At 42.3% G+C, this 26,614-nt stretch overlaps 2 protein-coding genes across 2 annotated transcripts; both read left to right on the plus strand.

Annotated features, from left to right (window-relative positions):
* The first annotated feature begins 3,492 nt into the window (after positions 1-3,492).
* Positions 3,493-10,901, plus strand: LOC138784861 (extracellular calcium-sensing receptor-like). The gene is made up of 5 exons (XM_069960562.1): positions 3,493-3,582; positions 3,727-4,539; positions 5,310-5,534; positions 6,857-6,980; positions 9,973-10,901. The coding sequence occupies exons 1-5, from the start codon at positions 3,493-3,495 to the stop codon at positions 10,899-10,901; spliced, it is 2,181 nt and encodes a 726-aa protein (XP_069816663.1).
* Positions 10,902-15,079: 4,178 nt separating this feature from the next.
* LOC138784866 (extracellular calcium-sensing receptor-like) lies at positions 15,080-21,972 on the plus strand. The gene is made up of 5 exons (XM_069960565.1): positions 15,080-15,415; positions 18,425-18,656; positions 19,827-20,118; positions 21,377-21,780; positions 21,870-21,972. The coding sequence occupies exons 2-5, from the start codon at positions 18,439-18,441 to the stop codon at positions 21,970-21,972; spliced, it is 1,017 nt and encodes a 338-aa protein (XP_069816666.1). The 5' UTR covers positions 15,080-15,415; positions 18,425-18,438.
* The last annotated feature ends 4,642 nt before the right edge of the window (positions 21,973-26,614 follow it).

A 26,614-nucleotide genomic window follows, 5' to 3' on the forward strand; every position in this document is an offset into this window, starting at 1 on the left:
CGAGCAACGATAAAAATAAGTCCAGGTCTTATAAAGTGATCAACGATTTCTCGTTTGGTAGTTAATCGTTAACTACATTTCAACCGAACGATTATCGTTTAGATTCGAACGATTTAACGATAATCTGAACGATAATTGTCTGGTGGAATAGGGCCCTAAGTCAGCAGCCCCATCCACCCAGACACGTATAAACACACACATTCCTTATCAGTGACAGTGTTATCAGTGTTGTATACATCGGAGGGCCCGATCAACTATGTAAACGAGCGGCGATCTGCTAGATCGCCACTTGTTTACTGGGCCTATTCCATGGCCCGATGATCGTTGAGCGAGGGCTGCAAGGACATCGTTACCGATGTCCTTGCAGCCTTTGCAGCATCATACATTACCTGCAGGTCTTCTCCTCCGCGCTGTCTTCATCCCCGGGTCCCGTGCGCTCTATCTTCAGAATGGCCGGTCAGCTGACAGGCCACACTCAACCGGGACCCGGGGATGAAGACAGCGCAGAGAAGAAGCCTGGACAGGTAATGTATGATGATGCTGCTGCTTGTCAAATCGTTGGTCGCCTGCCGCGCACCGCCATTCAACCGTATCGATGCGCGGTGGGGGAACGATGATTTTAGGTCTGGCCTTAAATGAACGATCAGCCGATGACACGATCATCGGCTGATCGTTCTCTTTATTTCACCAAACGATAATCGGCCGAATCGGGCCAAATAGGGCCGATCCGGCCGATTATCGTTACTGTGGAATAGGGCCCTTACATACGGAGTTGTCACTGAGGTCCCAGTGGAGAGGGTTAAGGGGTCACAGGTCATCATGGACAGCGTGCAGGCAACTGAGAGACAGAGCGGCCTCTAGCTACAGAAGCAGAGAGTCTCCTGTGCAATCACTGCGGAGGAGAGAGGGAGGGGGAGCGCCGGGGCCTTATCTCCCGACTCTCTCTCTCTCTCTCTACATACTCTTCTGTCAGATTGACTGTCATGTCTGAGAGGGAGAAAGGAGGGGTGAAAAAAAAATAAATAAAGAGGTTTTTTGCCCCCCTGCTCCCTGGTACCGCCCCCCACAAGGTGCCACCCTAGGCCCTGCTAATCACTCTGCTGTCTGACTGCACCAACTCCCCCCCCCCGACCCCAGCCGGAATGCATAGCAGTCAGACAGCAGAGTGATGAAGACCCCCCTCCCCCAGTGGTGTCAGAATGAATAAGCACATACTTACTGCAGTTATGTGCTTCAGCCCTGCAGCGTCTCCTTCCTCTCGGCTCTGCTGGTGACGTTACTCTCCTGCTCCGCGCCGGAGCGCAAAGGATGAGAGAGACCTCTTGTGACCAGAGGCAGAATGCAGCTTCCGGCCCCAAGAGCAAGCAGTGCACAGCCCCGCATCTGCGAGCGCTCATCAGGAGCACTCGCAGTTTAAGGGCCCTGTATGTTTTGGGAAGCGGGACACTTGGGGCCCGTCCCGCGACAGAGGGACATGACCCCGAAGTCGGGACTGTCCCGCTGGATTCCGGACGGTTGGGAGGTATGCTCCCAAGTGTCCCTCTTTTGGAGAGGGAGTCCCTACTTTTGACCCATGTCCCTCTTTGCCCCTTACATGTCCCTCTTTTTGAATTAGATTTGCATTATTTAAATTTCTATGTTGTTCTAGAAAGTGTCTGGTTTCTTACTGTACAGTAGGCCCAAACCTGTATATTATTCCACCATGTGGTGCAAGTTGGGTCCTAAAAATGTTATATTTGGATGATTTAAGAGACACTATGGCCCCTATACACACATCTGTAGGTGTTACGGATCTCTTTTGGGAACACGAGCCATGCTGCAAAAAATTATTAAAGTGTCACTGTCGTTTATTTTTATTTATTTATTTATTTATTTTTGCAGAAATCAATTTTAAGAAACTTTGTACATGGGTTTATTAGACAAATCTGCCATTATCTGCTTTCAAAAGACTTTCCCCAGACCCCCCCCCCCCTCTACTCTCTCTCATTCACTGCTCATTATCAGGAAATCTCGACTCAGTCGAGCCCTGTGTAATCTATAGAGAGGGGAGGGGGGAGGAGGGAGATTAGTCACCAGCAGAGATCAGAGAGCAAAGGATTACACAGTGGGAACTGTGTAAAAGCCGGTATTCAGACGTCAGAGAGGTCAGTGCTGACTTCAGAGGCCAGTGATGTAGCTGTAAATTAACTCTTTGTTGTCCTGTTTTGGCTCCTCATCTTCCTCCACCCCTCCCTTCTCCATAGACAACCATGAAGAGAGGGGGGGGAGCTTCAAACTGCTTTTTCATGATAAAAATGCTTTTTTAGTGGCTAATAAACCCAATTACAAAGTTTCTTAAAATCGCCTGGACTATTGATTTCTGCAAAAAAAAAATATTAAACAACAGTGACAAATGTGCAAATGTGGACAGTTACTGAAACACATCTATAATCCTGTCCGCAGTTGTGGGTCTGAAGTTACAGACAGGGTTACTGATGTGTGACTGGGACCTAAGGATGCAGTCACCCATACAGGATCTGCTGCAGATTTGCAAATAGCAATGTAACTAAATGCATCAATATGCAGCCGATCTTGCATATGTGTGTTTGCATCCTTAATTTAAAAAATATGTCTGTAAAATTTTCCTAGCGTGAACCACAAGTGTCCCTCTTTGGCCGTCCAAAATGTTGGAAGGTATGCGTACATACTGTATAACAATAGCACCAGTATACATCTATAACAATTGTACCAGTATAATATATGGATAAAACGTATAACAACAGCACCACTTTAATATATGCATAATAATAGTACCAGTAGATGCAGGAATAACAACAGTACCCGTATATTACACACAGTATATGACTATTGTACCATATAATAATAATACTATAGGTATTGTACATATAAGTGGCATAGATTACAATTATAACTGTGTCTCCTATGCTGATCTCTAAGTAAATGCACTGTGCAATCAGTATTTTGTGGCCACCATATGAGAATATTATAAAGATATCATATGACAGTATGCCAGGAATATTGTTATATATTACAAGATCCTCAATCCCTACGTGCCCTTTATAATACTAATAATTATCACTAATCTATGAGGAATAAGATACCAGGAATAAGATAACTCTGTCCCCCCCATAGCTGTATCCATACCCTCACCCTGATGTAACATATCTGTCCAATGCACAAGTGGTAAATGTATTAGGCTGGAGTACCCCTTTACTGGAGCAATTCTTGTTCTTATTAGATATTTTATGTTTTCCACCGTGACCTTCTTGTATTTTCCGTGTCTCACGATATCTCCTGAAGGTTTCATCTCGAGAGTTATCAGCAGATCCAGGCTCTGATTTTCGCAGTGGAAGAGATAAATAGTGATCCCAGTATACTCCCCAATATATCCCTGGGCTACCATGTCTACGACTCCTGTAATGTTCTTCGTCACGATCTGGAAGGAGCCTTACAGGTACTTACAGGATCGGGAAGAGTTATCCCTAACTATCGATGCCAATTGGACGTTCCCCTTGGAGGTGTCATAGGAGCTGCAGTCTCCTCAAATTCACTCCTGCTGGCTCATATTCTTGGGGTCTTCAGGTATCCGCAGGTCAGTATCATCTACTATGAAGGGTTGATGGACTATTTGCTGTATGTTAATGGACTATTTGCTATAACCCCACCAACGTCATTCGGTGAAACCAGACTTTTTCATCTGACTTACAAGAATTTTGTTTCCACTAGGTCAGCCATTTCTCAACAAGCCGTCTTCTAAGTGATAGGAACAAGTTCCCCTCCTTCTTCAGGACTGTACCTAGTGATGCATTTCAGTCACAGGGCCTTGCCAAACTAGTGTTGTATTTTGGCTGGACTTGGGTGGGACTGGTGGCTGTGGACAATGACTATGGTACTCAAGGAATACAACTGGTCAAACAGGAGATAGTAAAGGCTGGAGCATGTGTGGCCTTCATTGTATATATACTAGGAAGCCAAGCCGACCGCAACGCCCAACATATTGTAAAAGTCATCAAGGAGTCCACCGTGAGGGTGGTTGTTGTCTTCGCTACTGAACTTGATTTTCTCCCAGTGGCTGAGGAGATATTGAGGCAGAATCTTAGAGGGAAAATATTTATTGCCAGTGAAGGGTGGTCAACGTCCTTCTTGTACTCCATGGAAAAATTTGCCCCGTTTTTCTCAGGCTCTATTGGTTTTGCTCTCTACAGTGGGATAATCCCGGGATTTGAACACTTCCTACATAAGCTTCATCCCGCTGAAGATTTACAACAAACCTGGGTGAGGATGTTCTGGGAGGAAGTTTTCAATTGTACATTTTTGAGTATGGGAAATAGGACTGGGAGACAATGTACGGGGATGGAAAGTCTAACAAGTGTCCAGAACAGTTACAATGATAACTCCAACCTCAGGGCAACATACAATGTCTACACTGCAGTCCATGTCTTTGCCAAAGCTTTAATGGATCTACAGACATGTAATGATGGGGAAAGACCGTTTTTTAGGAAAATTTGTGCTGATATTAAGGACTTTAAGCCGTGGCAGGTAATCTGATACATTTCTATTCTCTCTATAGTCCACTTTTGACAATAGAAAGAGACAATGGTGATACTCCGACCATAGAGCACCATAACTTTACTCGTATAAAGTTTTGGCAATTTTGGTTCTTGAGAGACAAGGAGAGGTAAAGAGATGCTTTTTACAGTTGTTCTTTGTGCCAACTAATTTATAGAAGTCTTAAATAAGTAACCAATGGGTTTTCCAAATCAATTTAAAGAGAGATTCTTTTTCTTTTAAAATGTATAAGTTGCTGGGGTAGGGTTAAAACAGACAAAAACCTACACCGACATAGACCCACTGTTTCCCCATAGTTCCCATTCAGCTCTATCTGGTTCCCAGATCTTCTGTCTTCTTACTGCTTTTGAAAGAAGCACTGTTGAGTACCTGCCTGCTCAGCCAATCAGCAGTCAAGAAGGGACACTGCTGCTGTTAATTGACTGGCCTCATTACGGGCAGGGGGTGAGGAGACAGTAAAAAAGACAATATGTTTACTGCTCCCATTGCCTGCGCTGCACCGCATCACTGAGCCCACCGGCTGTCATCTTCTCCTGGGTTCCAGGTACGTCACGATCTGTGTTTGACATCAAACAAGGTGGGATTTAGCCCGCTCAGCCAATCAGTGACCCATCCCCAGCCCGTAATGATTTTGTGCCCCTCTTTCCTGCCAAACCTCTTCTTTAATTTCTCTGGTTGCCCAAAGGGTCCCCAGTCCAACCACTATTTTCAAATGTTAAAGTTGTGTCGTCCTCTTACAGCTCCTGTATTATATGAAGAAATTGAGAATGACCTTGAGTAATGGAAAAGAATTTTTCTTTGATGAGAATGGAGACCCTCCCGCCATCTATGACATTGTTAACCGGCAGCTGGGGCCAGAAGGCTCCATACAGCCAATGAAAATCGGTAGTTACGACACCACAACTTCTAATGGGGTCTTCTCAATAAAAACTGGAGCTATCATATGGGACAATGGGGAGAAAGAGGTAGGCCTGGTAACCCTGAGCATTGGCTATGAGTATTCTGTATATGATTCAGGGAAATAGATATCTTCAATATATCAGCAGATTTTTTTTGTCTTAATATTTTACGTTTATGTATTACCTACATTTTTGTTACTGACTTAACCTATTCTATTGTATTTTTTTTTCTTTTACATGATTAATGTGTGATGCCATCTTGCTTGATCTGTTTTAACAGCACTTAGTGATATGTTTTACAGCAAGCTCCAAAGACATAGGGATAGGAAACATTACTGGGCATGCTCTGTGACCTTTGAAGAGATCATTCCACAAAAAGCTGTAGGAGCTGTAATGCAGCAGCCTTCTCTTTATCATCACAAACAGAACAGGCCTAGTGCTGAGATTTAAAACTGTAAGATTTCACGATGATTTTATAATATAGAAAAAAAAATCACCAAAAATTCTTTAAACATATTTATAGCCTACAAACTTGATTTAACCAATAGGTTATTTTCTGATGACAAATACCCTTTAAGTTTTCCTACCTTGTATGCCATACAGGTGTGATTAATGGAATTCTAACCTCTGCTTATGGATGTAGATGGATCTGTTGGCTGGGGACTATTGGTCAGCCTCTCATCAACCAGATTTGTAATCACATTTTATAATGTATATGCCAGTATAAAACCCTTTTGTATAGACACTGTATAAACAATAGGTTGAAAAGTCCTGCCCATTAAAGCAATATAAAGATGGGTACAAAGCTGGACATTGCCCTCGCTGTACATGGTCGGCTGGTCTGTTTAACAGATGACAGTCTATTAAAGGGAAACTATCGGCAGACTAGACAATTTTAACCTGCTGATATGTCCCTACTGCAGAGCAGATGCCAAGGGGGGAGGTGTGTCTCTTACCTTCCTTCTTGGCTCCGTTCTGGTGCAGTTAGTCTTTTGCTCCATGATCCGGTAAGACCTTTAGGAACACTGGGGCACCAGTTAAGAGCACTGGCCGCCCCCATATCACCGATCCGGCCCACTTCTGGCCCTCTTTACTCATTATCATTAGAAAGGGTCAGGTCAAGGGTGAATCGGCACTATAGAGGCAGGCAGTACTCCTAACGGTCTTGCTGCACTATGAAGCAAAAGACTAACTTCACCCGAACGGCGCTGTGGAGGAAGGTAAGACACATACCTTTCTCCTCTCCGTACAATAGGGACATAGCAGTAGGTTAGATTCATCTATAGTTCCCCTTTAAATAAAATGCTACCTTAACTTTTGGGATCCTCATACTATAGATTAATGCTTTTCTATACAGTATACGCTAAGAAATTTCTAATTCCCTTTAGGTCCCTCAGTCTCTTTGCAGCAAGACGTGTCCTTTAGGATATCGGAAGGCTACTAAAATAGGAGAACCCGTCTGCTGTTACCAATGTGTATCTTGTCCTCTGGGTGAAATCTCCAACGAGACAGGTAGAGTAAATTTTCCCATAAATAAGAATTCTCAAATATTCAGAAGCTCTGTAGAGAAAACTCTACTGGGTCAAAAAGCCAATAATCTATTCACAATCTTAACAGGAACGAATATATCCAGCATCAGTGGCTAACGCACTGGGAAAAGATTAAACATTTTTGCTCAAGGACCCCCTTGCACAATAATTATGTGAATGTTTTTACAGTTAGGTGTTTTTGCAAAGCAAAAGATTACTTGTTATCCCAATGGTTAAAACTTAACTTTTATTTCATTAACTTATTAGGGAAAGAAGGAGTGTAAAGTGTATATACAGTGCTAGTGTTAAAAATAATAGTGCAACTGAACTAGTCTTAACAAATGATCAAGTGTAGTCACCCTTATGGTTGGATATATATATATAGTTGTAGTACTCTTCGGTGAGATCGATAGACTTCTTTAGTAGGTATACATCGCTGTCTATCGATCTCACCGAAGAGCACTACAACTCACATACAAGTGAATACACACTAACTACTGACAGTAATCGGTATCGGATGCGATATCGGATATCGATATCGGATGCGATTGTTACCACACGCTACTATTAATGATTCATGTCCTGAGCCAGTAACCACCAACTATTGTTGCTAAAAGCATTGAATCAACATTACTGACAGTTGCATTATCAGCCGGCGATTTCTGCAACTGTATTATACTGACTATGTCTCAGCTAATCATATCGCTCTAAGTTGGCTATTTCACACAGTGGAAATCCAGGCATGATATCACTGGCAAAGAGAAGGCAAAGACAACCTCCTGCCAATAAATTGCCAAGGTGTAATATACCCCCAGCCACTGGACTGTGGGTATATATATATATATATATCCAACCATAAGGGTGACTACACTTGATCATTTGTTAAGACTAGTTCAGTTGCACTATTATTTTTAACACTAGCACTGTATATACACTTTACACTCCTTCTTTCCCTAATAAGCTAATGAAATAAAAGTTAAGTTTTAACCATTGGGATAACAAGTAATCTTTTGCTTTGCAAAAACACCTATCCGTTTAATCATTACTTCCCAATAGGTATAGGATCTCCCATCCTAATGTTTTTACAGTTTGCACCCTGCTTAATATTTTTGATTAGCAAAAAATGGGCTAAAAATTTGAGATAAGCGAACTGGGTTGGAGTCCATCCAAACCCGAACGATCGGCATTCGATTAGCTGGGGCTGCTGAACTTGGATAAAGCTCTAAGGTTGTCTGGAAAACATAGATACAGCCAATGACTATATCCATGATTTCCACATAGCCTTAGGGCTTTATCCAACTTCAGCAGCCACCGCTAATCAAATGCCGAAAGTTCAGGTTCGAATGGACTCGAGCATGCTCGAGGTGCGCTCATCTCTACTAAAAATGGATGCCAGCTCCGAGGAGTTATCCAGCGCTACAAAAATATGGCCACTTTCTTCCAGTGACAGCAACGGTCTTGTTTGGAGACAAAAGCTGTGCTGTCACTGGAAGAAAGTGGCGATGTTTTTGTAGCACAGGACAGCCCCTTTAATAAACCCAGCAGAGCAAAAAAGTGTGGTGCAAAAAAAGTCGACTATTGGGTTTCAATATCAGGTTTCCAATGGACGCTGCTACTCCAATAATAATTATGAATATATAATAAAAAGGACCAACAGGTATTCTTGTGATGCTCGCGTCTTAATCTGGCTCTGATCACCTAAAATATGTTGCTTGTATTTTGTTTTTTATTGATTGTTAAAAAAAAAAAAAAACATTAGTTTTACTGATTTGGTATTTTTTAAACTCCATTGGAACCTGATTTATTGCATTTGGTTTGAATAATTAGATGAATTTATCGAGACCATCATATGTGTTCACCAGTCTTAACAAAATCCCCACTTCTTTCTTCCACACCTGATTTATTGAGTGGAGCACGCCTCAAAAATCCACATCAACTCATGGCATAGATCTCCAGCACAATTTCCGTCTGCTTATGATTTACTCAGATTAAGGCTATGTTCACACAACGTCAAAAATGGAGAAAAGGCACTCGATTTTGATATTTAAAAAAATTTCAGTTTTTGCCGTGATTTAACTGCAATGGCAATGCAAGTCAATGGTAAGAAGGACGTCCAATGCACACAATGCATTGAATAACGGACGTTTTTACCGCTGACATCAAAATAATGAACATGATCATAACTTTTGGCCATGTTTTGCAAACAGCAGATGTTTTTTATTAGTAGTTCACACACAGTTTTTCTAATGTCACAGTTCTTTCTCCGTTTTTACTATTAAATTTAATGGCCTTTTCAATAAAGCGGCACTCAAAGTCCATTTACTAATCATAAACTAGAATAATGTACCAGCAGCCGTCATTGCACTAAGGGGAGGCCAGGCTGCTAAATGACCTCCAGTATTTTAGACTCAAAATGACGGACGTTATTTTAAACGGAGCTGAAAAAACGTTGTGTGAACATAGCCTAAAGGTGCCCATACAACTTATACTAAAGATAGCCAAACAAGTGGATACCGGTAGCATCTGCTGACTGTATAAGGTGGGGCTTCTTGATTCTCCTCTAAGAGATGATAGAGACCCCCATACACCTTTTACTGTCAGCCAAACCTGCTGGTAGCAGCGTGTTAGGCCAACTTAGGTAGAGGTTGGGTGTAACCGATTTTTAACTCCTGACCCTTTTGTTCTTTTCCCCTATCTACAGGGGCCCAATATGGAGATCGGACGCGACTTCCTATTTTTCCCCTTACCTATCGATAGGACAAAAGTACATTTTTCCCGGACAACCCCTTTAACCCTTCCTACCCATTAGGTAACACATGAACATTCGGTCATGCCAAATGTTCTTATATATAGGGAGGCAGGGAGAGGAAACTTCTTGGTGGTGTTCAAGCACCTGGAAGGTCTTTCTTGAATTTTTATGGTCATATCCTAAAATTAGCATGGATTGTCCCTTACTTCTGTTTAATGTGTTTCAGATGCTCTTGAGTGCTTCTCGTGTCCATGGGACAAGTGGCCGAATCTTCAGAAAACTCATTGTGTCCCAAAGCCTGAAGATTACCTCTCCTATGAGGAGCCCTTAGGGACAACCTTGGCTTTTATTAACATCCTCTCCTCTCTGGTTCCTTGCGTATTATTGCGCATTCTAACACTGAATAAGTCCAGTGCCCTTGTGAAGGCCAGTAACTACTCTGTAAGTTGTCTTCTTCTAGGTTCCCTCTCCTTGTGCTTCCTCTGCTCTCTCTTTTTCATTGGCTACCCTAAGCCTGAGAAATGTCTCCTGAGGCAGGCTGCTTTTGGGATGGCCTTTGTTCTCTGTGTATCTTGCATCTTGGCTAAAACTATCACCGTGTTGTTTGCATTCATAGCCATAAAGCCAAGAAGTAACATGAAGAAATGGACCAACGCTTGGGTTTCTTACATGATAATATCAGCCTGCTTTATATTGCAGTTCCTCCTATGCGTTAGCTGGCTTTCTCTAAGTCCACCTTTCATGGAGTACGACCTTCACACCAACCCTGCACTCATTATTGTTGAGTGTAATGAAGGATCGCCCATCGCTTTCTGGACTATGTTGGGATACTTGTTCATCTTGGCTACAGTAAGCTTCTTAGTGGCCTTCCTAGTACGAAAACTTCCCGATAGTTTCAATGAAGCCCAGTATATCACATTCAGCATGTTGGCCTTCCTTTGTGTGTGGGTGTCCTTCATTCCTGCCACCCTCAGCGCCCAGGGAAAATATACTGTGGCAATGGAGATATTTGCAGTCACAGCCTCCAGCTGGGCTATCCTGATATGTATGTTCCTACCAAAATGTTTTATTATTGTGTTCCGACCTGATAGGAACTGTAAAGACTATGTCATGGAAAGACAAAGACGTCCCGGGGTCAAGGCCTACAGAATATGAGCAATGGAGGAAACTGGGTTGGAGGTTGTGTCTTATGTCTGAGTAAAAGCAAATATATCCAACATCAGTTTCTACATAGATCAAATTTAGGCCATCGGCAACAACGGCCGTACTTTGTACGGGTGAACAATGCCTATTGTTCTATGGGATCCCGGCCTGAGCGTATACACATCGTATACGCTCCGGCCGGGATCCTACACGGAGACGCAAAGAACTGACATGTCAGATTTCTGTAAAAACCCCTGTCAGTTCACTCCGGCCGCTCGCTTCACTGTGTGCTATGGGAAGCTCTGATGCGGGCGCGCACTGATGCGCCCGTATCAGAGCTCTGCGGACGGAAAGATCATCTGGCCGGTACTTAAGTACCGGCCGGGATGATCCGGCCAGAGACCAGCCATTCTGTGACCCAGCCGGGTCACGGAACGGCCGGTCTCATACGACGTGTGAACATAGCCTTACAATGCAAAGTCGTCACAATGGGTTTCTGTGTATATACATTACATTACTTATCCTATACTGATCCTGTATTATACTCCAGAGCTGCACACACTATTCTGCTGGTGGGGTCACTGTGTACATACATTACCGTACTGATCCTGAGTTACAGTACGTTATACTCCAGAGCTGATCCTGTACTGATCCTGAGTTACACACTGTGTTATCCTCCAGAGCTGTAATCGTTATTCTGCTGGTCAGGTCACTGTGTGGATATATTACATTACTGATCCTGTACTTATCCTGAATTACAATACATTATACTCTACAGCTGCACTCACTATTCTGCTGGTAGGGCCACTGTGTATACAATAAATTATTTATCCTGTACTGATCCTGTACTGATCCTGAGTTACATTATACTCTAGCGCTGCATTATTTTAGATCTTGTAGCTTAATAAAAGTTATTATATTTTCTTTTATTTGTTAAAGCATTTTATTCAGAGTCTAATCCCAAATCTGGCACATGGGCCCTTAGTTGCCTGGGCCCACCTTTGTGGGATGGGTTTTGCTCTAAACCCAGCAAAACAGATGCTAAATTTGCATGGGTGTACAAAAGAGACTATAGGTACACAACTAAAGACGCCCTATAGACTAATCCATATGAGTAGATTTCATTAAATTAAGAGGTGGGTGAGCTGTCAATCACTGAGGATGGGGTGTCAACCCCACAGATGACCTCTTGAATCCATCAGGCATTAATAATGTCACCTCTCCACTCTTTTGCTTCGGGATCAAGACTTCTGGTGCTCTATGGGTTTTAACTGTGGCCGGCCATTACCCTTTTACTGGTTCTCCCTTCCAGGTCCACTTCTTCTGGGTCCCAACTTGGTTTCCCGGCAAGCAATCACAAGGATAATCATACAAGCACAAATAAATACCTGAAGTACCAAGAATAAGATGGGACCATTAGACTGGAATGGGAGATGATTATACAGTATGGGTGATGATTGTTATGGATGATATCCAGACACGGAACAGAAGCAGTAAGCACAGACACTGGAAAGACCTAATTTTTCCTTTATCTTTCCTTAACCTAAACTGACCAGAAAACAGTTGCCCCTGTTTTATTCCTGTTCTAACCCTAGACTAAACTATACAAAAGAAAGCAGAAGGCTTTAACCATGAATCTGCTGACTGAAGGAGCATTGAGGGCTTTTCAATGTTTTTTAGTCACAGCTCTTTTGTAGAGGTTGTGCCTGGTACTGCAATCTAGTCCCACTCAATCCAATAAGACTGATTTACTGTAAGCCCAGTGCTAGGCATAGCCATGATGCAATATACAAGGCTGTGACCGATGATAAGGGATGAGCGATTTTACAGTTCTAGCAAAGGAAAGCAGTTTGCTAGTATCAGTGGTCGGCTTGTCAGCTGGTTGCCTTTGAACTTGATGCCACTCTGCTCTGGGTGCCTGGAAAAGCTGGGCCCAGTCCTGAGACACTTCTCTGTGTAGCCCTCTTTTAAATGGTCCTCTTTTTGTAGTGCCCCTCATATATGGCCCCCTCTGTTTAGTCTCCCTTCTAGATGGTCCCCTCTGTTTATCCCCTTTATAGATCGTCCCCTCTTTTTAGTGCCCTTTAAAGATGGCACCCTCATTATAATAGCCGCCCTTTGTGTTGCCCCCCTTGTCGCTGGCCTACCTTGGATTGTCCCCCTTATTGATGGCCCCCTCATTGTAGTGTTCCTTATATATGCCCCTCCCCCTGTGTAGTCTCCCTTACAGATGCCCCCCTCTGTGTGGTGCCCCTTATATATGGCCCCCATCTGTGTTGTTCCCCTTATTGATGGCCCTCTTTGTGTTGCCCCCCTTATTGATGGCCCTCTTTGTGTTGTCCCCCTTATTGATGGCCCTCTTTGTGTTGTCCCCCTTATTGATGGCCCTCTTTGTGTTGTCCCCCTTATTGATGGCCCTCTTTGTGTTGTCCCCCTTATTGATGGCCCTCTTTGTGTTGTCCCCCTTATTAATGGCCCTCTTTGTGTTGTCCCCCTTATTGATGGCCCTCTTTGTGTTGTCCCCTTTATTAATGGCCCTCTTTGTGTTGTCCCCCTTATTGATAGCCCTCTTTGTGTTGTCCCCCTTATTGATGGCCCTCTTTGTGTTGTCCCCCTTATTGGTGGCCCTCTTTGTGTTGTTCCCTTTATTGGTGGTCTCCTTTGTAATATTACAGGTTATGGGCATTAGATTTCTGGTTGATCCAGGGATTATTCTGGTTGCCATTGGAGTCGGGGGGAGGGGGGGAGTTTTCTCCCTGTGATGGGGCAATTGTCATCTGCCTCATAGAGGTTTTTGCCTTCCCCCTGGATTAACACAGTAGGGTTTCCCTAGGTTGAACCTGATGGACTCTTGTCTTCTTTCAACCTTATTAACTATGTTACTATGTTACTATGTCCCCCTTATTTGTAGCCTCCTTTGTATCGTTCCTTTACAGATGCCTCTTATGTGCTAACCAGATTTTTTTTTTTTTTTTTAAACTCACCCAACAATTTGCTCCCCCGTTGCTGAAGTTTTCCTTTCACAGATCTCGTCTTTCTTACGGCACAGACAGCATTTGTAAAGGATGCTATCTGTGCCAGAAGTCCTGGCCGCCTGTTCTCACTCAGTTGTGTCCACGCTGATTGCTGCGCTCAGTCAGAAATTACTCACTCGTCAATGATCGATTATTGATCATTGTTGAGTGAGGATCTAGGGAAAAGGGAGGTTCCATCCAGGGCAATACCAGGAATCTCCCCATCCCCCTACTTCCCCCATTCCTTGACCTCACTTAGCAATAATTGATAATGAATGGGCTAAATGAACCATGAAACCAGGGTCCCTAGAGGTGCTGTGGGCCCTGGCACTTGTCCAGGTAGGCTGGGTGGGCTGAAAATATGAGAAAAATAAAACATCAAGCATTTATAAGCAGATTATACTTATTGCTCTACTGTGCTGGTACTGCACTTGCTGCATTTCCCCTATTCTGCCTGCTGTACCACCACTATTGTGCCACCTTGTACTCTGCCTCCTGTTTCCAATTCCACAATTCCCATCTGCAGGGTGCGGAGCTGTAGTTTTGTTAGGACTTTAAAGCCACACAGCACTAGGCCTGGCGGCCAGTAAAGTCCTTGTATACTAGTATCATACGAGAAACAGATCGCTAATCTCAGGGAGACGAGCCAAAGATAACACTGCCGGCTGCTGGCTAAAGCGCTCAATGCAGTGAAATCCTAGGTGCATTGCTCACTTGGAAACATGAATATACAAAAAAGAGCCTGTGGAGCCTCATTTAAGAGTCTCAAAACATAGGACTAGCCAGATATCGCTCCGGGAAGGACCCAGCCAAGGGGTGGCTCCTGTAGGGAAACCACCAAAGCCACCATATTAAGTGGTCAATGTAATGACAAGGGAAAAACCAAGGCCAGGTATCCATCCACAGACAGCTGTTTTGAAATGTTGCCCCTCATCAGTGTGGAGCAGGATTCTGGCTAGTATACTAGTATGGGACACCTGTATATTTTATGCCCAAAGTACTCTATATGTTCCTCCTTTCTGTTCTCCTTCCCTGGAGTCACATATATACTAGAGTACAACACCAGGATATAGTTAACCTCAGAATATAGTTCCTCTATACCCTAATCTAAAGCCTCTGGGCCCTATAGGCCAAAGCCAAGTTCCTTGCCTGCATTGGAGTTATAGAACTGACAATGTAATAACATGTATACACCGGTCATATAGTGTGATGTTTCTTCTTCTTCTTCTATCACTGACTGTCAGTAATACCCCCGGGATTTAGCGTCTGCACCAACAACATCGGCTCCACTTCTCCCAGGAAACTAATAAGCACAGATCTCATATGGAATTATTCTACAGAGAATTCACCGTTTATTCCATCCATGGAGAATCAAATCAAAAGACCAATCAACAATGAGCCCCGGGGGAAGAGGCGATCAGAGCAGAAGGGGTTAATTCATGTCACCCAGCAGCTTGTATATAAAGAAGCAATATCACCTATCAGCCAGGGGAGATAATTATAAGACGTGAGGTATGAAGTGTTATCATCATCATTTTTTTTCCCTGCGTATCTTCCGAACACATTATAAATTTTATTGAATTTAAAAAAATTTTCTTCTTACTTTTTTATCATTTCTATTTTATTTAGTAATTGTTTTGTTTCTTTATTTATTTTTCCTTTACCTAATTGTATATTTTATATATATATATATATATATATATATATATATACACACACACAGTATATATATATATATATATATATATATATATATATATATATATATATTCTTTTCTTACTGTTTGTTTTTATTACCTGTTTCTTAATTTTATCAGCACTTTTTAAATAATTGTTTCAGATGTAAGGTATGAGGCATTATTATTACTATTATTGTTATGTTTTTATTATTTTTAATCACTTACATTGCGCAATTTTATTATTACATTATTATTATTATTATTATTATTATTATTTATAGTTAGCTTGATTTTTTTGCTTTGCTTAGAAAAAAAAAAAAAAGCCTTTGTAAACTTTTAATTCTTTAATCAGCACTTTTTAAATAATTGCTTCACCCCATGGATTTTATTTACTTTTTTTTTTTTGTCTGTCAGAATCTGATAAATGTCGTTCTATTCTCATCAGATGTTGGAGGATGAGAGTATTTTCCTCTATAAGAAGCTGCATTTCCTTAAGGCCTTTTGTATGGGTTTTTTTTTAGCTTGTAAATGCTCTGTGAGATTTGTGTGTTTTTACAAGCATCTTTTTTTCTGGTGCATTTATTTCATGCATTTAAAAAAAAAAAAACTTATAGAGAAAGAAAGAATGAGGAGACCAAAAGGGGTTTCACATTTTATGATTGGATTTCCACTAACGTGCTGTGTTTTTTTTTGTTTTTTTTTCCCCTTCAAAACTGTAGAAGTTGGGATCAAAGTTGCAATTTCGAATAAAAATTTTTGTCACAGGCAAAAACGTATGAAATAACTTCATAAAGATAAAGATCAAAGTGCCAAAGTGCAACACAGTACAGCGTACACACTGCAAGCTAGAGAAACCAAGGGACAGTGAGGATAATATGGGGGGGGGGGGGGTGTAACTGATATAACTAGGAGGGCCGTGCTGGCCGAGTCATTAAAGGGGCCACATTGAAAAAGAATATAGAAGAGAAGAGAGACAAACTAGGAACATGAGGACAAGACACACATGGAAGGGGGAGATTGTATATGTTTCCTAGAAATGCTGTGTGAAACCACCATTATAGTGTAGTAGTAGTAGTAGTAATAATAGTAGAAATGGTAGTAGTAGTAGTGGTAGTAATAGTAGCAGTAGTAGTAGTATTAGTAGTAATAGTAGAAATGGTAGTAGTAGTAGTAGTAGTAGTAGAAGAAGTAGCAGTAGTAGTGGTGGTGGTAGGAATAGTAGTAGTAGTGGTGGTAGTTATAGCAGTAATAGTAGTAGTAGTAGTAGTAGTAGTTATAGCAGTAGTAGTAGTAGTAGTAGTGGTAGTTATAGCAGTAATAGTTGTAGTAGTAGTAGTAGTAGTAGTAGTAGTTATAGCAGTAGTAGTTATAGCAGTAGTAGTAGTAGTTATAGCAGTAGTAGTAGTAGTAGTAGTAGTAGTGGTAGTTATAGCAGTAATAGTATAGTAGTAGTAGTTGTAGTAGTAGTAGTAGTAGTAGACTAGTATGGAACATGATGAGTAAGGCAGGAGATGTGCAGCTACTGTATGTAGTGTTAGTAGTAGGGATAGTAGTGGTGGTGGTGATAGGAGTAGTAATAGCAGTAGTATTAGCAGTAGTGGTAGTATTAGTAGTAATAGTAGTATTGGAACAGTATAGAACATGATGGGTAAGGCAGGAGATGGGTGACTATGAAGGGATAGTAATAGTAGCAGTAGTAGTGGTAGTAGTAGAAGTGGTGGTAGGGGTAGTGGTAGTAGTAGTAACAGTAGTGGTGGTACTAGTATTAGTAACAGTAATACAGGTTGGGGTTGTAGTAGCAGTAGCAGGAGTAGTAATAGTAGGAGTAGTAGTAGTACAATATAGAACATGATAGCTAAGGCAGGAGATGTGCTGCTGTGTAAGATTAGTAGTAGTAGTGGAGTAGTAGTATAACATGGTGGGTAAGGCAGGAGATGTGTGGCTGGGAAGGCATAGTAACAGTAGTAGTAACAGAAGCCGTAATAGTAGTAGTAGTGGTAGTATTAGTAGAAGTAGGGGTGGTAGTACTAGTAGTAGTAACAGTAGCAGTAGTGGTCGCAGCAGCAGTAGGGGTCGTAGCAATAGTAACAGTAGCGGTGGTGGTGGTAGTAGTAGTAGTAGTAGTAACAGCAGTAGTAGGGGTGGTGGTGGTAGTAGTAGTAGTAGTAGTAGTAGTAACTGTAGCGGTGGTAGTAACAGTAGTAGTAGTTGTGGTAGTAGTAGTAACAGTAGTGGTGGTATTAGTAGCAGAGGGAGTGGTAGTATTATAAACAGTAGCGGTAGTAGTAGTAACAGTAGCAATAGTACTAGTAGTAGTAGTAGTAGTAACAGTAGTGGTGGTATTAGTAGCAGAGGGAGTGGTATTATTATGAACAGTAGCGGTGGTAGTAGTAGTAGTAGCAATAGTACTAGTAGTAGTAGTAGTAACAGTAGTGGTGGTATTAGTAGCAGAGGGAGTGGTAGTATTATAAACAGTAGCGGTAGTAGTAGTAACAGTAGCAATAGTACTAGTAGTAGTAGTAGTAGTAACAGTAGTGGTGGTATTAGTAGCAGAGGGAGTGGTATTATTATGAACAGTAGCGGTGGTAGTAGTAGTAGTAACAGTAGCAATAGTACTAGTAGTAGTAGTAGTAGTAGTAGTAACAGTAGCGATAGTAGTAGTATGGAGTTATAGGGACTGCTGCTCTACTACTGTAGCTCTATTCACACATCTCATAAGTGTAGATACTTTTTTATATCCAGTGCAGTTCCCTATATTATACTGGTTTCCGCTAGACAGCTTTTAGTATTATGCTGCGTCTATATTGTGGATCTATTACTATATGTGCATGGCATGTTACAGGTATCCCATCCGTGATGCTGACACTATATTTGCTGGTTTGGATCTTCATCCTCATCTCCCTTATCCCAATGTCCTGTAATGAGGATACACAATGTAGACTGGAGGTTATGGGGCTGGATGGGATTCGCCAGCCCGGAGATATCATCATTGGGGCTGTGTTACCTGTCCGGGTGGCGAGTACTTTCCAGCAGATTTCTTTTACCAAATCCCCTGCAAGAACCACTTGTACCAGGTAAGTGAAGATGTGAGGTCAGTCTGCTGCACGTAAAGCCACATAATATTGTATTGGCATTATTTTTCCCTTTTTTTTTTACGAATTTTAACTTCTGTTTGGATACATTTTATTTAAAGCGGTTTCCACTGAATATACATTGATGGTTGGCCATCTGTTATTTCCTTAATGTATACAGAGCCGATGTATTCCCTAGCATTCTACAGAGATTTCCATCACTCACATCCAGTTTTTATCAGGGTTCATTGAGAGGCTTCCACTGATGGACTATCTTTAGGATATTTGTATATTCTTTCTATAACCGGAACATGTGCCATGGTGCTGTTCAGAGCTTGTCATCACTCAAAGGGTCTCTGTTCCCACTGAACCCTATCATGGTTTGGGAGAAAATGGTGGCATATGAAGGAGACCCACACAGACATGGGGAGAACATACAAACTCTATGCAGATGATGTTCTGGTCAAATTTGAACTACTGTGAGACAATGATAACCACTGTGCCACCATGCTACCTGTTAATGAGGGTCTGATGGCCAGAACCTTGGTCATATGAGGGGTTGTGCCTGGTACTAGTGGTCAGCACCATTCTTTTGAAGTAAACATGATGGCTCCTTTGTTCTGTTAGGGTTGGACCCTTACTGATCCCACATTTATGGCCTATCCTAAGAATAAAGGGTTATGGAACTCAAGAACTTAGGGTAACCCCTCTAGAGAAGAAGAAACTTTTGGGCATGAAGATGTTATATTTTGCATAGTTGATCAGTGACGGTCCAACCATTGGAACTCCCACCAATTCAGAGAATGAAGGTCATCTGAACGATCAGCTCCAGTGCTCTGTTCATTCTCTATGCGCCTTCCAAACATTACCAGGTACATTGCCATTCTCGGGATCAGAAAAGGCCCTACTGATCATCTAGTTACCACCTATGCTGTGGATAGAGGATCATTTTTGATAAGGGCACCCCTTAAAGAAACATGGTCATTTCCTATACGAAAAAGTAATGGTGGAATGTGTTGATTTACGATGTAAGCAATATTTCTTCTAGCAGAAAACTTAAACGGCCACCAGTTATAACCACATGGATGGTGGTCTTCTGTATGGAGGTCATTGTTACTTCTCATAATCTTGATGTTTGTCTTCTACATTTAAGTCATTTTATGTCTCCTCAAGCTTCCACTTCGGTTACTTCCAGCAATTTCAAGCTCTTCTGTTTGCCATAGAAGAAATCAACAGAAATGATGACATCTTACCGAATCTTACCCTGGGCTTTCATTGGTATGATTCTTGTGGGGTAATGCCCATGAACATTGCTGCCACATTGCAAGTGTTATCTGGAGACAAGATGGCCATCCCTAATTATAGATGTCTCTACAATGCTCCTCTAAGTGGATTCATAGGTTCATCCTCCTCCACATTGTCCATAGCTGTTGCCCACATCTTGGGCCTCTACAAATACCCTCAGGTAAGGGTAAAGTATAATTCATGTAAACAAACTTTGCAAGTGTTGTCACATAAGAAGATGACCATTCCCAACTAGTGTTGTCACCACATTTTGAACTCCTAATTTCTCACTTATCTACGATAGGGCAGCTACATAAAATCTCTTTAGTTTTTCTAGTACAGGTTTTGGGTTTGAGTTTGGTTGTTGTGTGATTCCTGTCAATAGGTTATTTCTTGGATCCATGTACCTCATAGATCCTGTTACTGGATACTGTTTGAGTATTCAAACTTTAATAAGAGTATCCCCCACACTTATTTACTATCTTGTAGGTAAGTTAATTTAAGTTGGAATACCCCTGTAAGTTAGGGCTATATACCATCGCCTGACCCCTCACAGTAAGCAAGCAAAGGCTGCACCAACATTGTTAGCGATGCCATAAAAGTGTAAAATAATAAACTTTATTCTTACCTGTCAAGGCTACCCGGTGTTCTTCTAGCTCCTGCCTGCTCCCCGCTGCCAGTCTCTACAGTGACAGGCCACTGAGCCAATTGCTGGCCGAGATGGGACAGTGCTGTGCACAGTGATTGGCTGAGCAGCCAATGACTGGCCAGCAGTGGCTACAGAGAGAGAGGGAAGCTTGAAGGACACTGGGAGCCTAGACAGGTAAGTATAAAGTTTATTATTTTCTTTTCATATTCTCCAGCCGTAAGCCGCACATCATTATTACATGTAGCGATGAGGTATTTAAGCTGGTGTAAATGACAACGATCAGCTGATGATTGTTTCTTCTAGGGATGGTCCGAACCCTCCGCAACGATTACCGCTGTCTGCCCGCTCCGTGCAGTGGACGGATCCAGCGGGAGGAACACCTGGAAAACTGGGATACAGCCATAGCCATAGGCTGTATCCCAGTTTTCCAGGCGGTCCTCCCGCTGGATCCGCCGACTGTCCTGTCCTGCCTTTATCTGAACTTTTTATCAGTGAAATGTTTTTGAAGGGAGACTAGGATCTCCCTTAGGGCCCTATTACACCAAACAGACAGTCTTTTTGGAGCCAAGTCTGCATTATTGTATGTACTTTTGGCTCCTGTTGGCTCTGCACAATACAAGCCATAGAAATTATAAAATCCAAACACAGGTGAGCTAAGGACAGTCATGGTTCCTCTATTCCAGTTACCCATATAGGTCTCAGCACCAACTTCTAAACTTCCACAATAATTAGCTAATAAATCAGCAAACTTTTTTGTAAATTTAAAAAATCAATTTCTTATGTTATTCAGGTGAGTTATTATGCTACCAGTTCTCTTCTGAGTGACCGGATAAAATTCCCCTCCTTCTTCAGGACCGTCCCTAGTGATGCCTTCCAATCTAAAGGTCTTGCAAAGCTTGTACTACACTTCAGATGGACATGGGTTGGGCTACTTGGAGTTGATGATGACTATGGACAACAGGGCATTCAGTTGGTCAAACAAGAGATCATCAAGGCTGGGGCGTGTGTAGCCTTCACTGAGAATATTGTGACTAGCAGACAAGACAGGAATGCACCGCACATAGTAAAAGTCATGAGGATGTCAACGGCAAGAGTTGTGATTGTCTTCTCAGGTGGTCTTGATTTGGTCCCCATCTTGACTGAGATGATGAAGGAGAACATTAAAGGCAAGATTTTTGTTGCCAGTGAAGGATGGTCCGTAACCAGTCTACAGAAGATGAGGAGCTATTCACAACTCTTATTTGGAACTATTGGCCTAGCCTTTTATAATGGGTTAATGCCAGGATTTCAGGAATTCCTCAACAAGATCCATCCCAACATGACTTTAGGAGGCAACTTGGTGAAGACGTTTTGGGAGGAAGCCTTCAACTGTACATTTTTGATTGAGGGGAATTTGGAAACTCAACGAAAGGTGTGTACAGGGGCGGAGAGGCTGAACACAATCCAGAACAGCTACAATGATGTCTCCAATTTAAGGATTTCCTACAATATCTACACAGCAGTTCTCGTTTTGGCCAAAGCTTTAGAAGATCTAAAGAAATGCAAGAGGTGGGAAGGTCCATCTGATAATGGCTGGTGTGCAAATATCCGAAACTTCTCTCCATGGCAGGTAATAACTTCACTGTTGTAGTGAATATATTTTAATAGTTATATTCTTGCACTTGGGAAACAGCATTATAGTAGTTATATTCTTGTATACAGGAGCAGTATTATAGTAGTTATATTCCTGTATATAGGGGCAGTATTATAGTAGTTATATTCTTGTATTCAGGAGCAGTATTATAGTAAAAATGCAACAAGGAGAGAAAGGAACAGCTACACATTCCATCTATGGCTGATACTAATGCCGCTAGGCCTATTTTAAAATTCAACACCAGGGTGTCTGTATATAATTTGATAAAACCATAATAGCCCCGTGTACCACGTGCAGGTGCCCTGGTTCACACTGGTCCCTACGCTAACTCCACACCGTGTCGGTCAGTGACCGCCAACCCTGCAAAGCGTGCACATGCAGGGAAGGGGGGCCATGGAATGGCCCTGCAACCCCAGTGTCACAGGACCAAACCTAAAATGCCCCACCAGAACCCGGCCAGCACCACCGGCAGGGAAGGCTGCCCCCAAACAACACAAGTATGAATAAGGTATTACACTCACCACTGCTGCTCACACAGAATGGGGAAGACATAAGGTACTGACATGTGAGCACAAGCATATCCTGCTAATTTTGTTCATGTGGGTCTTATAAAGGAGTGCGAGCTGTTCAGAAAAGGGAGAACTGTAAAACACGACATGGAGAGAAAGGAATGGCTGCACATCCCATCTATAACTGATGCGGAGACCTGCACGTGGTACACGGGCGGTATGTTTTGATTAAATTATATGCCAACATCCTGATGTTGGTTCTTTAAAATTAGCCTAGCAGCATTAGTATCAGCCATGGGTGTGATGTGTAGCTGCTCCTCTCTCTCTCCATGTCGTGTTTTACAGTTCTCCCTTTTCTGAGCAGCTGGCACTCCCCTTTTAAGACCCACGTGACCCAAATCAGCAAAATATACCAGTGCTCACAGGTCAGTACCTCCATGTTTTTCCCATTCTGTTTGCAGCAGAGGTGGTGAGTGCAATACCATATCAATACTTGTGTTGTTTGGGGGCAGCCTTCTCCGCCGGTGGTGCTGGCTGGGTATTGGTGGGGCATTTTGGGTTTGGTCCTGTGACATTGGGGTTGCAGGGCCACTCCATGGCCTCCCATCCCTGCATGTACACGCTTTGCGGGGTTGGCGTCTGCCGACCGACACAGTGCGTAGTTAGCGTAGGAAACTGTGTGAACCAGGAGACCTGCACATGGTACACGGGGCGGTATGGTTTGATCAAATTATATGCCAACATCCTGACGTTGGTTTTTAAAAATTAGCCTAGCAGCATTAGTATCAGCCATGGGTGTGATGTGCAGCCGCTCCTCTCTCTCTCCATATCGTATATTATAGTAGATATATTCCTGTATATAGGAGCAGTATTATAGTAGTTATATCCCTATATATAGGAGCAGTGTTATAGTACTTATATTCCTGTATATAGGGGGCAGTATTATAGTAGTTATATTCCTGTATATAGGAGCAGTATTATAGTAGTTATATTCTTGTATATACGAGCAGTATTATAGTAGTTATATTCCTGTATACAGGAGCAGTATTATAGTAGTATATTCCTGTATATAGGGGGCAGCGTTATAGTAGTTATATTCCTGTATATAGGAGCAGTATTATAGTAGTTATATTCTTGTATATAGGGAGCAGTATTATAGAAGTTATATTCTTGTATATAGGAGCAGTATTATAGTAGTTATATTCTTGTATATAGGAGCAGTATTATAGTAGTTATATTCCTGTATATAGGAGCAGTATTATAGTAGTTATATTCCTGTATATAGGAGCAGTATTATAGTAGTTATATTCTTGTATATAGGGAGCAGTATTATAGAAGTTATATTTTTGTATATTGGAGCAGTATTATAGTAGATACACGAAGCAATATGGCTTGATCAATTCATATACAGACACTCTGGTGTTGATTTTTAATATAGGCCTAGCGGCATTAGTATCAGCCATAGATGGGATGTGCAGCCGTTCCATTCTCTCCAGTTCGTGTTTTACAGTTCTCCCTCTCTGAACAGCTAGCACTCCTTTATAAGACCCACATGACCAAAATTAGCAGGATATGCCTGTGCTCACATGTCTGGACCTTATGTCTTCCCCATTCTGTGAGAGCAGCAATGGTAAGTGTAATACCATATCCATACTGGTGTCTTTTGGGGGCAGCCTTCCCCGCCGGTGGTGCTGGCTGGGTTTTGGTGGGGCTTTTTGGGTCTGGTCCTGTGACATTGGGGTTGCAGGGCCGTTCCATGGCCTCCCTTCCCTGCATGTGCACGCTTTGCGGGGTTGGCGGTCGTGGAGTTAGCATAGGGACCCGTGTGGACCAGAGGACCTGCGCGGTGGTACACGGGGCAATATGGCTTGATCAACTCATATACAGACACTCTGGTGTTGATTTTTAATATAGGCCTAGCGGCATTAGTATCAGCCATAGATGGGATGTGCAGCCGTTCCATTCTCTCCAGTTCGTATTATAGTAGATATATTCCTGTATATAGGAGCAGTATTATAGTAGTTATATCCCTGTATATAGGAGCAGTATTATAGTAGTTATATCCCTGTATATAGGAGCAGTATTATAGTAGTTATATTCCTGTATATAGGGGGCAGTATTATAGTAGTTATATTCCTGTATATAGGAGCAGTATTATAGTAGTTATATTCTTGTATATAGGGGCAGTATTATAGTAGTTATATTCTTGTATATAGGAGCAGTATTATAGTACTTATGGTTCAGGGAAGAAGAAGAGTGCTGCACCTCACACCTATGGCTGATACTAGCACCTCTCGGCTGCATAAAAAACATCAGAATTCTGTATGTGAATTGATCAAGCCACACTGCCCCATGTACCGCGTGCAGGTATCTGATACACATGGGTCCCCACTGTGCCAGTCAGCGACCACCACCCCCGCAGGCGTGCACAGTCAGGGAAGGGAGGCCATGGAACGGCCCTGCAACCCCCATGCCACAGGACCAGACCCAAAAATGCCACACCAAAACCCAGCCAGCACCACCGGCGGAGGAAGCTGCCCCTAAACAGCACAAGTCTGGATAAGGTATTGCACTCACCATAGCTATCAAAGATAGAATGGGACAGACAGGAGGATTAAAACCATGAGCACTCAGGTGTCTCCTGCTAATTGCGGTCATGTGGGTCTCACCAGGAGAAGTGCAAAACACAGAGAAAAGAGAGAAACAAAATACGGTTCAGGGATGAAGAAGAGTGCTGCACCTCACACCTATGGCTGATACTAGCACCTCTCGGCTGCATAAAAAACATCAGAATTCTGTATGTGAATTGATCAAGCCACACTGCCCCATTATAGTAGTTATATCCCTGTATATAGGAGCAGTATTATAGTAGTTATATTCCTGTATATAGGAGCAGTATTATAGTAGTTATATTCTTCTATATAGGGGCAGTATTATAGTAGTTATATTCCTGTATATAGGAGCAGTATTATAGTAGTTATATTCTTGTATATAGGAACAGTATTATAGTAGTTATGGTTCAGGGAAGAAAAAGAGTGCTGCACCTCATACCTATGGCTGATACTAGCACCTCTCGGCTGCATAAAAAACATCCGAATTCTGTATGTGAATTGATCAAGCCACACTGCCTCATGTACCTCGTGCAGGTATCTGATACACATTGGTCCCTACACTAAGTCCACACTGTGCCAGTCAGCGACCACCACCCCCATGTGCACTCAGGTGTTTCCTGCTAATTGCGGTCATGTGGGTCTCACCAGGAGGAGTGCAAAACACGGAGAAAAGAGAGAAACAAAATACGGTTCAGGGAAGAAAAAGAGTGCTGCACCTCACACCTATGGCTGATAATAGTACCTAAAGACTGCATAAAAAACATCAGAATTCTGTATGTGAATTGATCAAGCCACATACAGAATTCTGATGTTATTTTGCAGCCGAGAGGTACTAGCATCAGCCATAGGTGTGAGGTGCAGCACTATTTTTCTTCCCTGAACCGTATTATAGTAGTTATATTCCTGTATATAGGGGGCAGTATTATAGTAGTTATATTCTTGTACAGTATATAGGAGCAGTATTATAGTAGTTATATTCTTCTATATAGGGGCAGTATTATAGTAGTTATATTTTTCTATATAGGGGCAGTATTATAGTAGTTATGTACTTTATGGAGAAAAAAATAGATATGGCAGGACATCCACAATACTTAAAACTGTGACAGGACTTTTCATCTGCTGGCACTGCCTACAGGGTTAGGCTATGCTCACATTATGTAAGAGACCGGCCGTTCCGTTTAGCGCACGCCCGCATCAGAACTCTCATAGCCACTTGCTTCATTGTGTGAACTGACAGGTCTTTCTGCGGCCGCAATTCACTGAATTCCGTCCAC

This window comes from Dendropsophus ebraccatus, chromosome 1, assembly GCF_027789765.1.
Source record: "Dendropsophus ebraccatus isolate aDenEbr1 chromosome 1, aDenEbr1.pat, whole genome shotgun sequence".
NCBI lineage: Eukaryota > Metazoa > Chordata > Amphibia > Anura > Hylidae > Dendropsophus > Dendropsophus ebraccatus.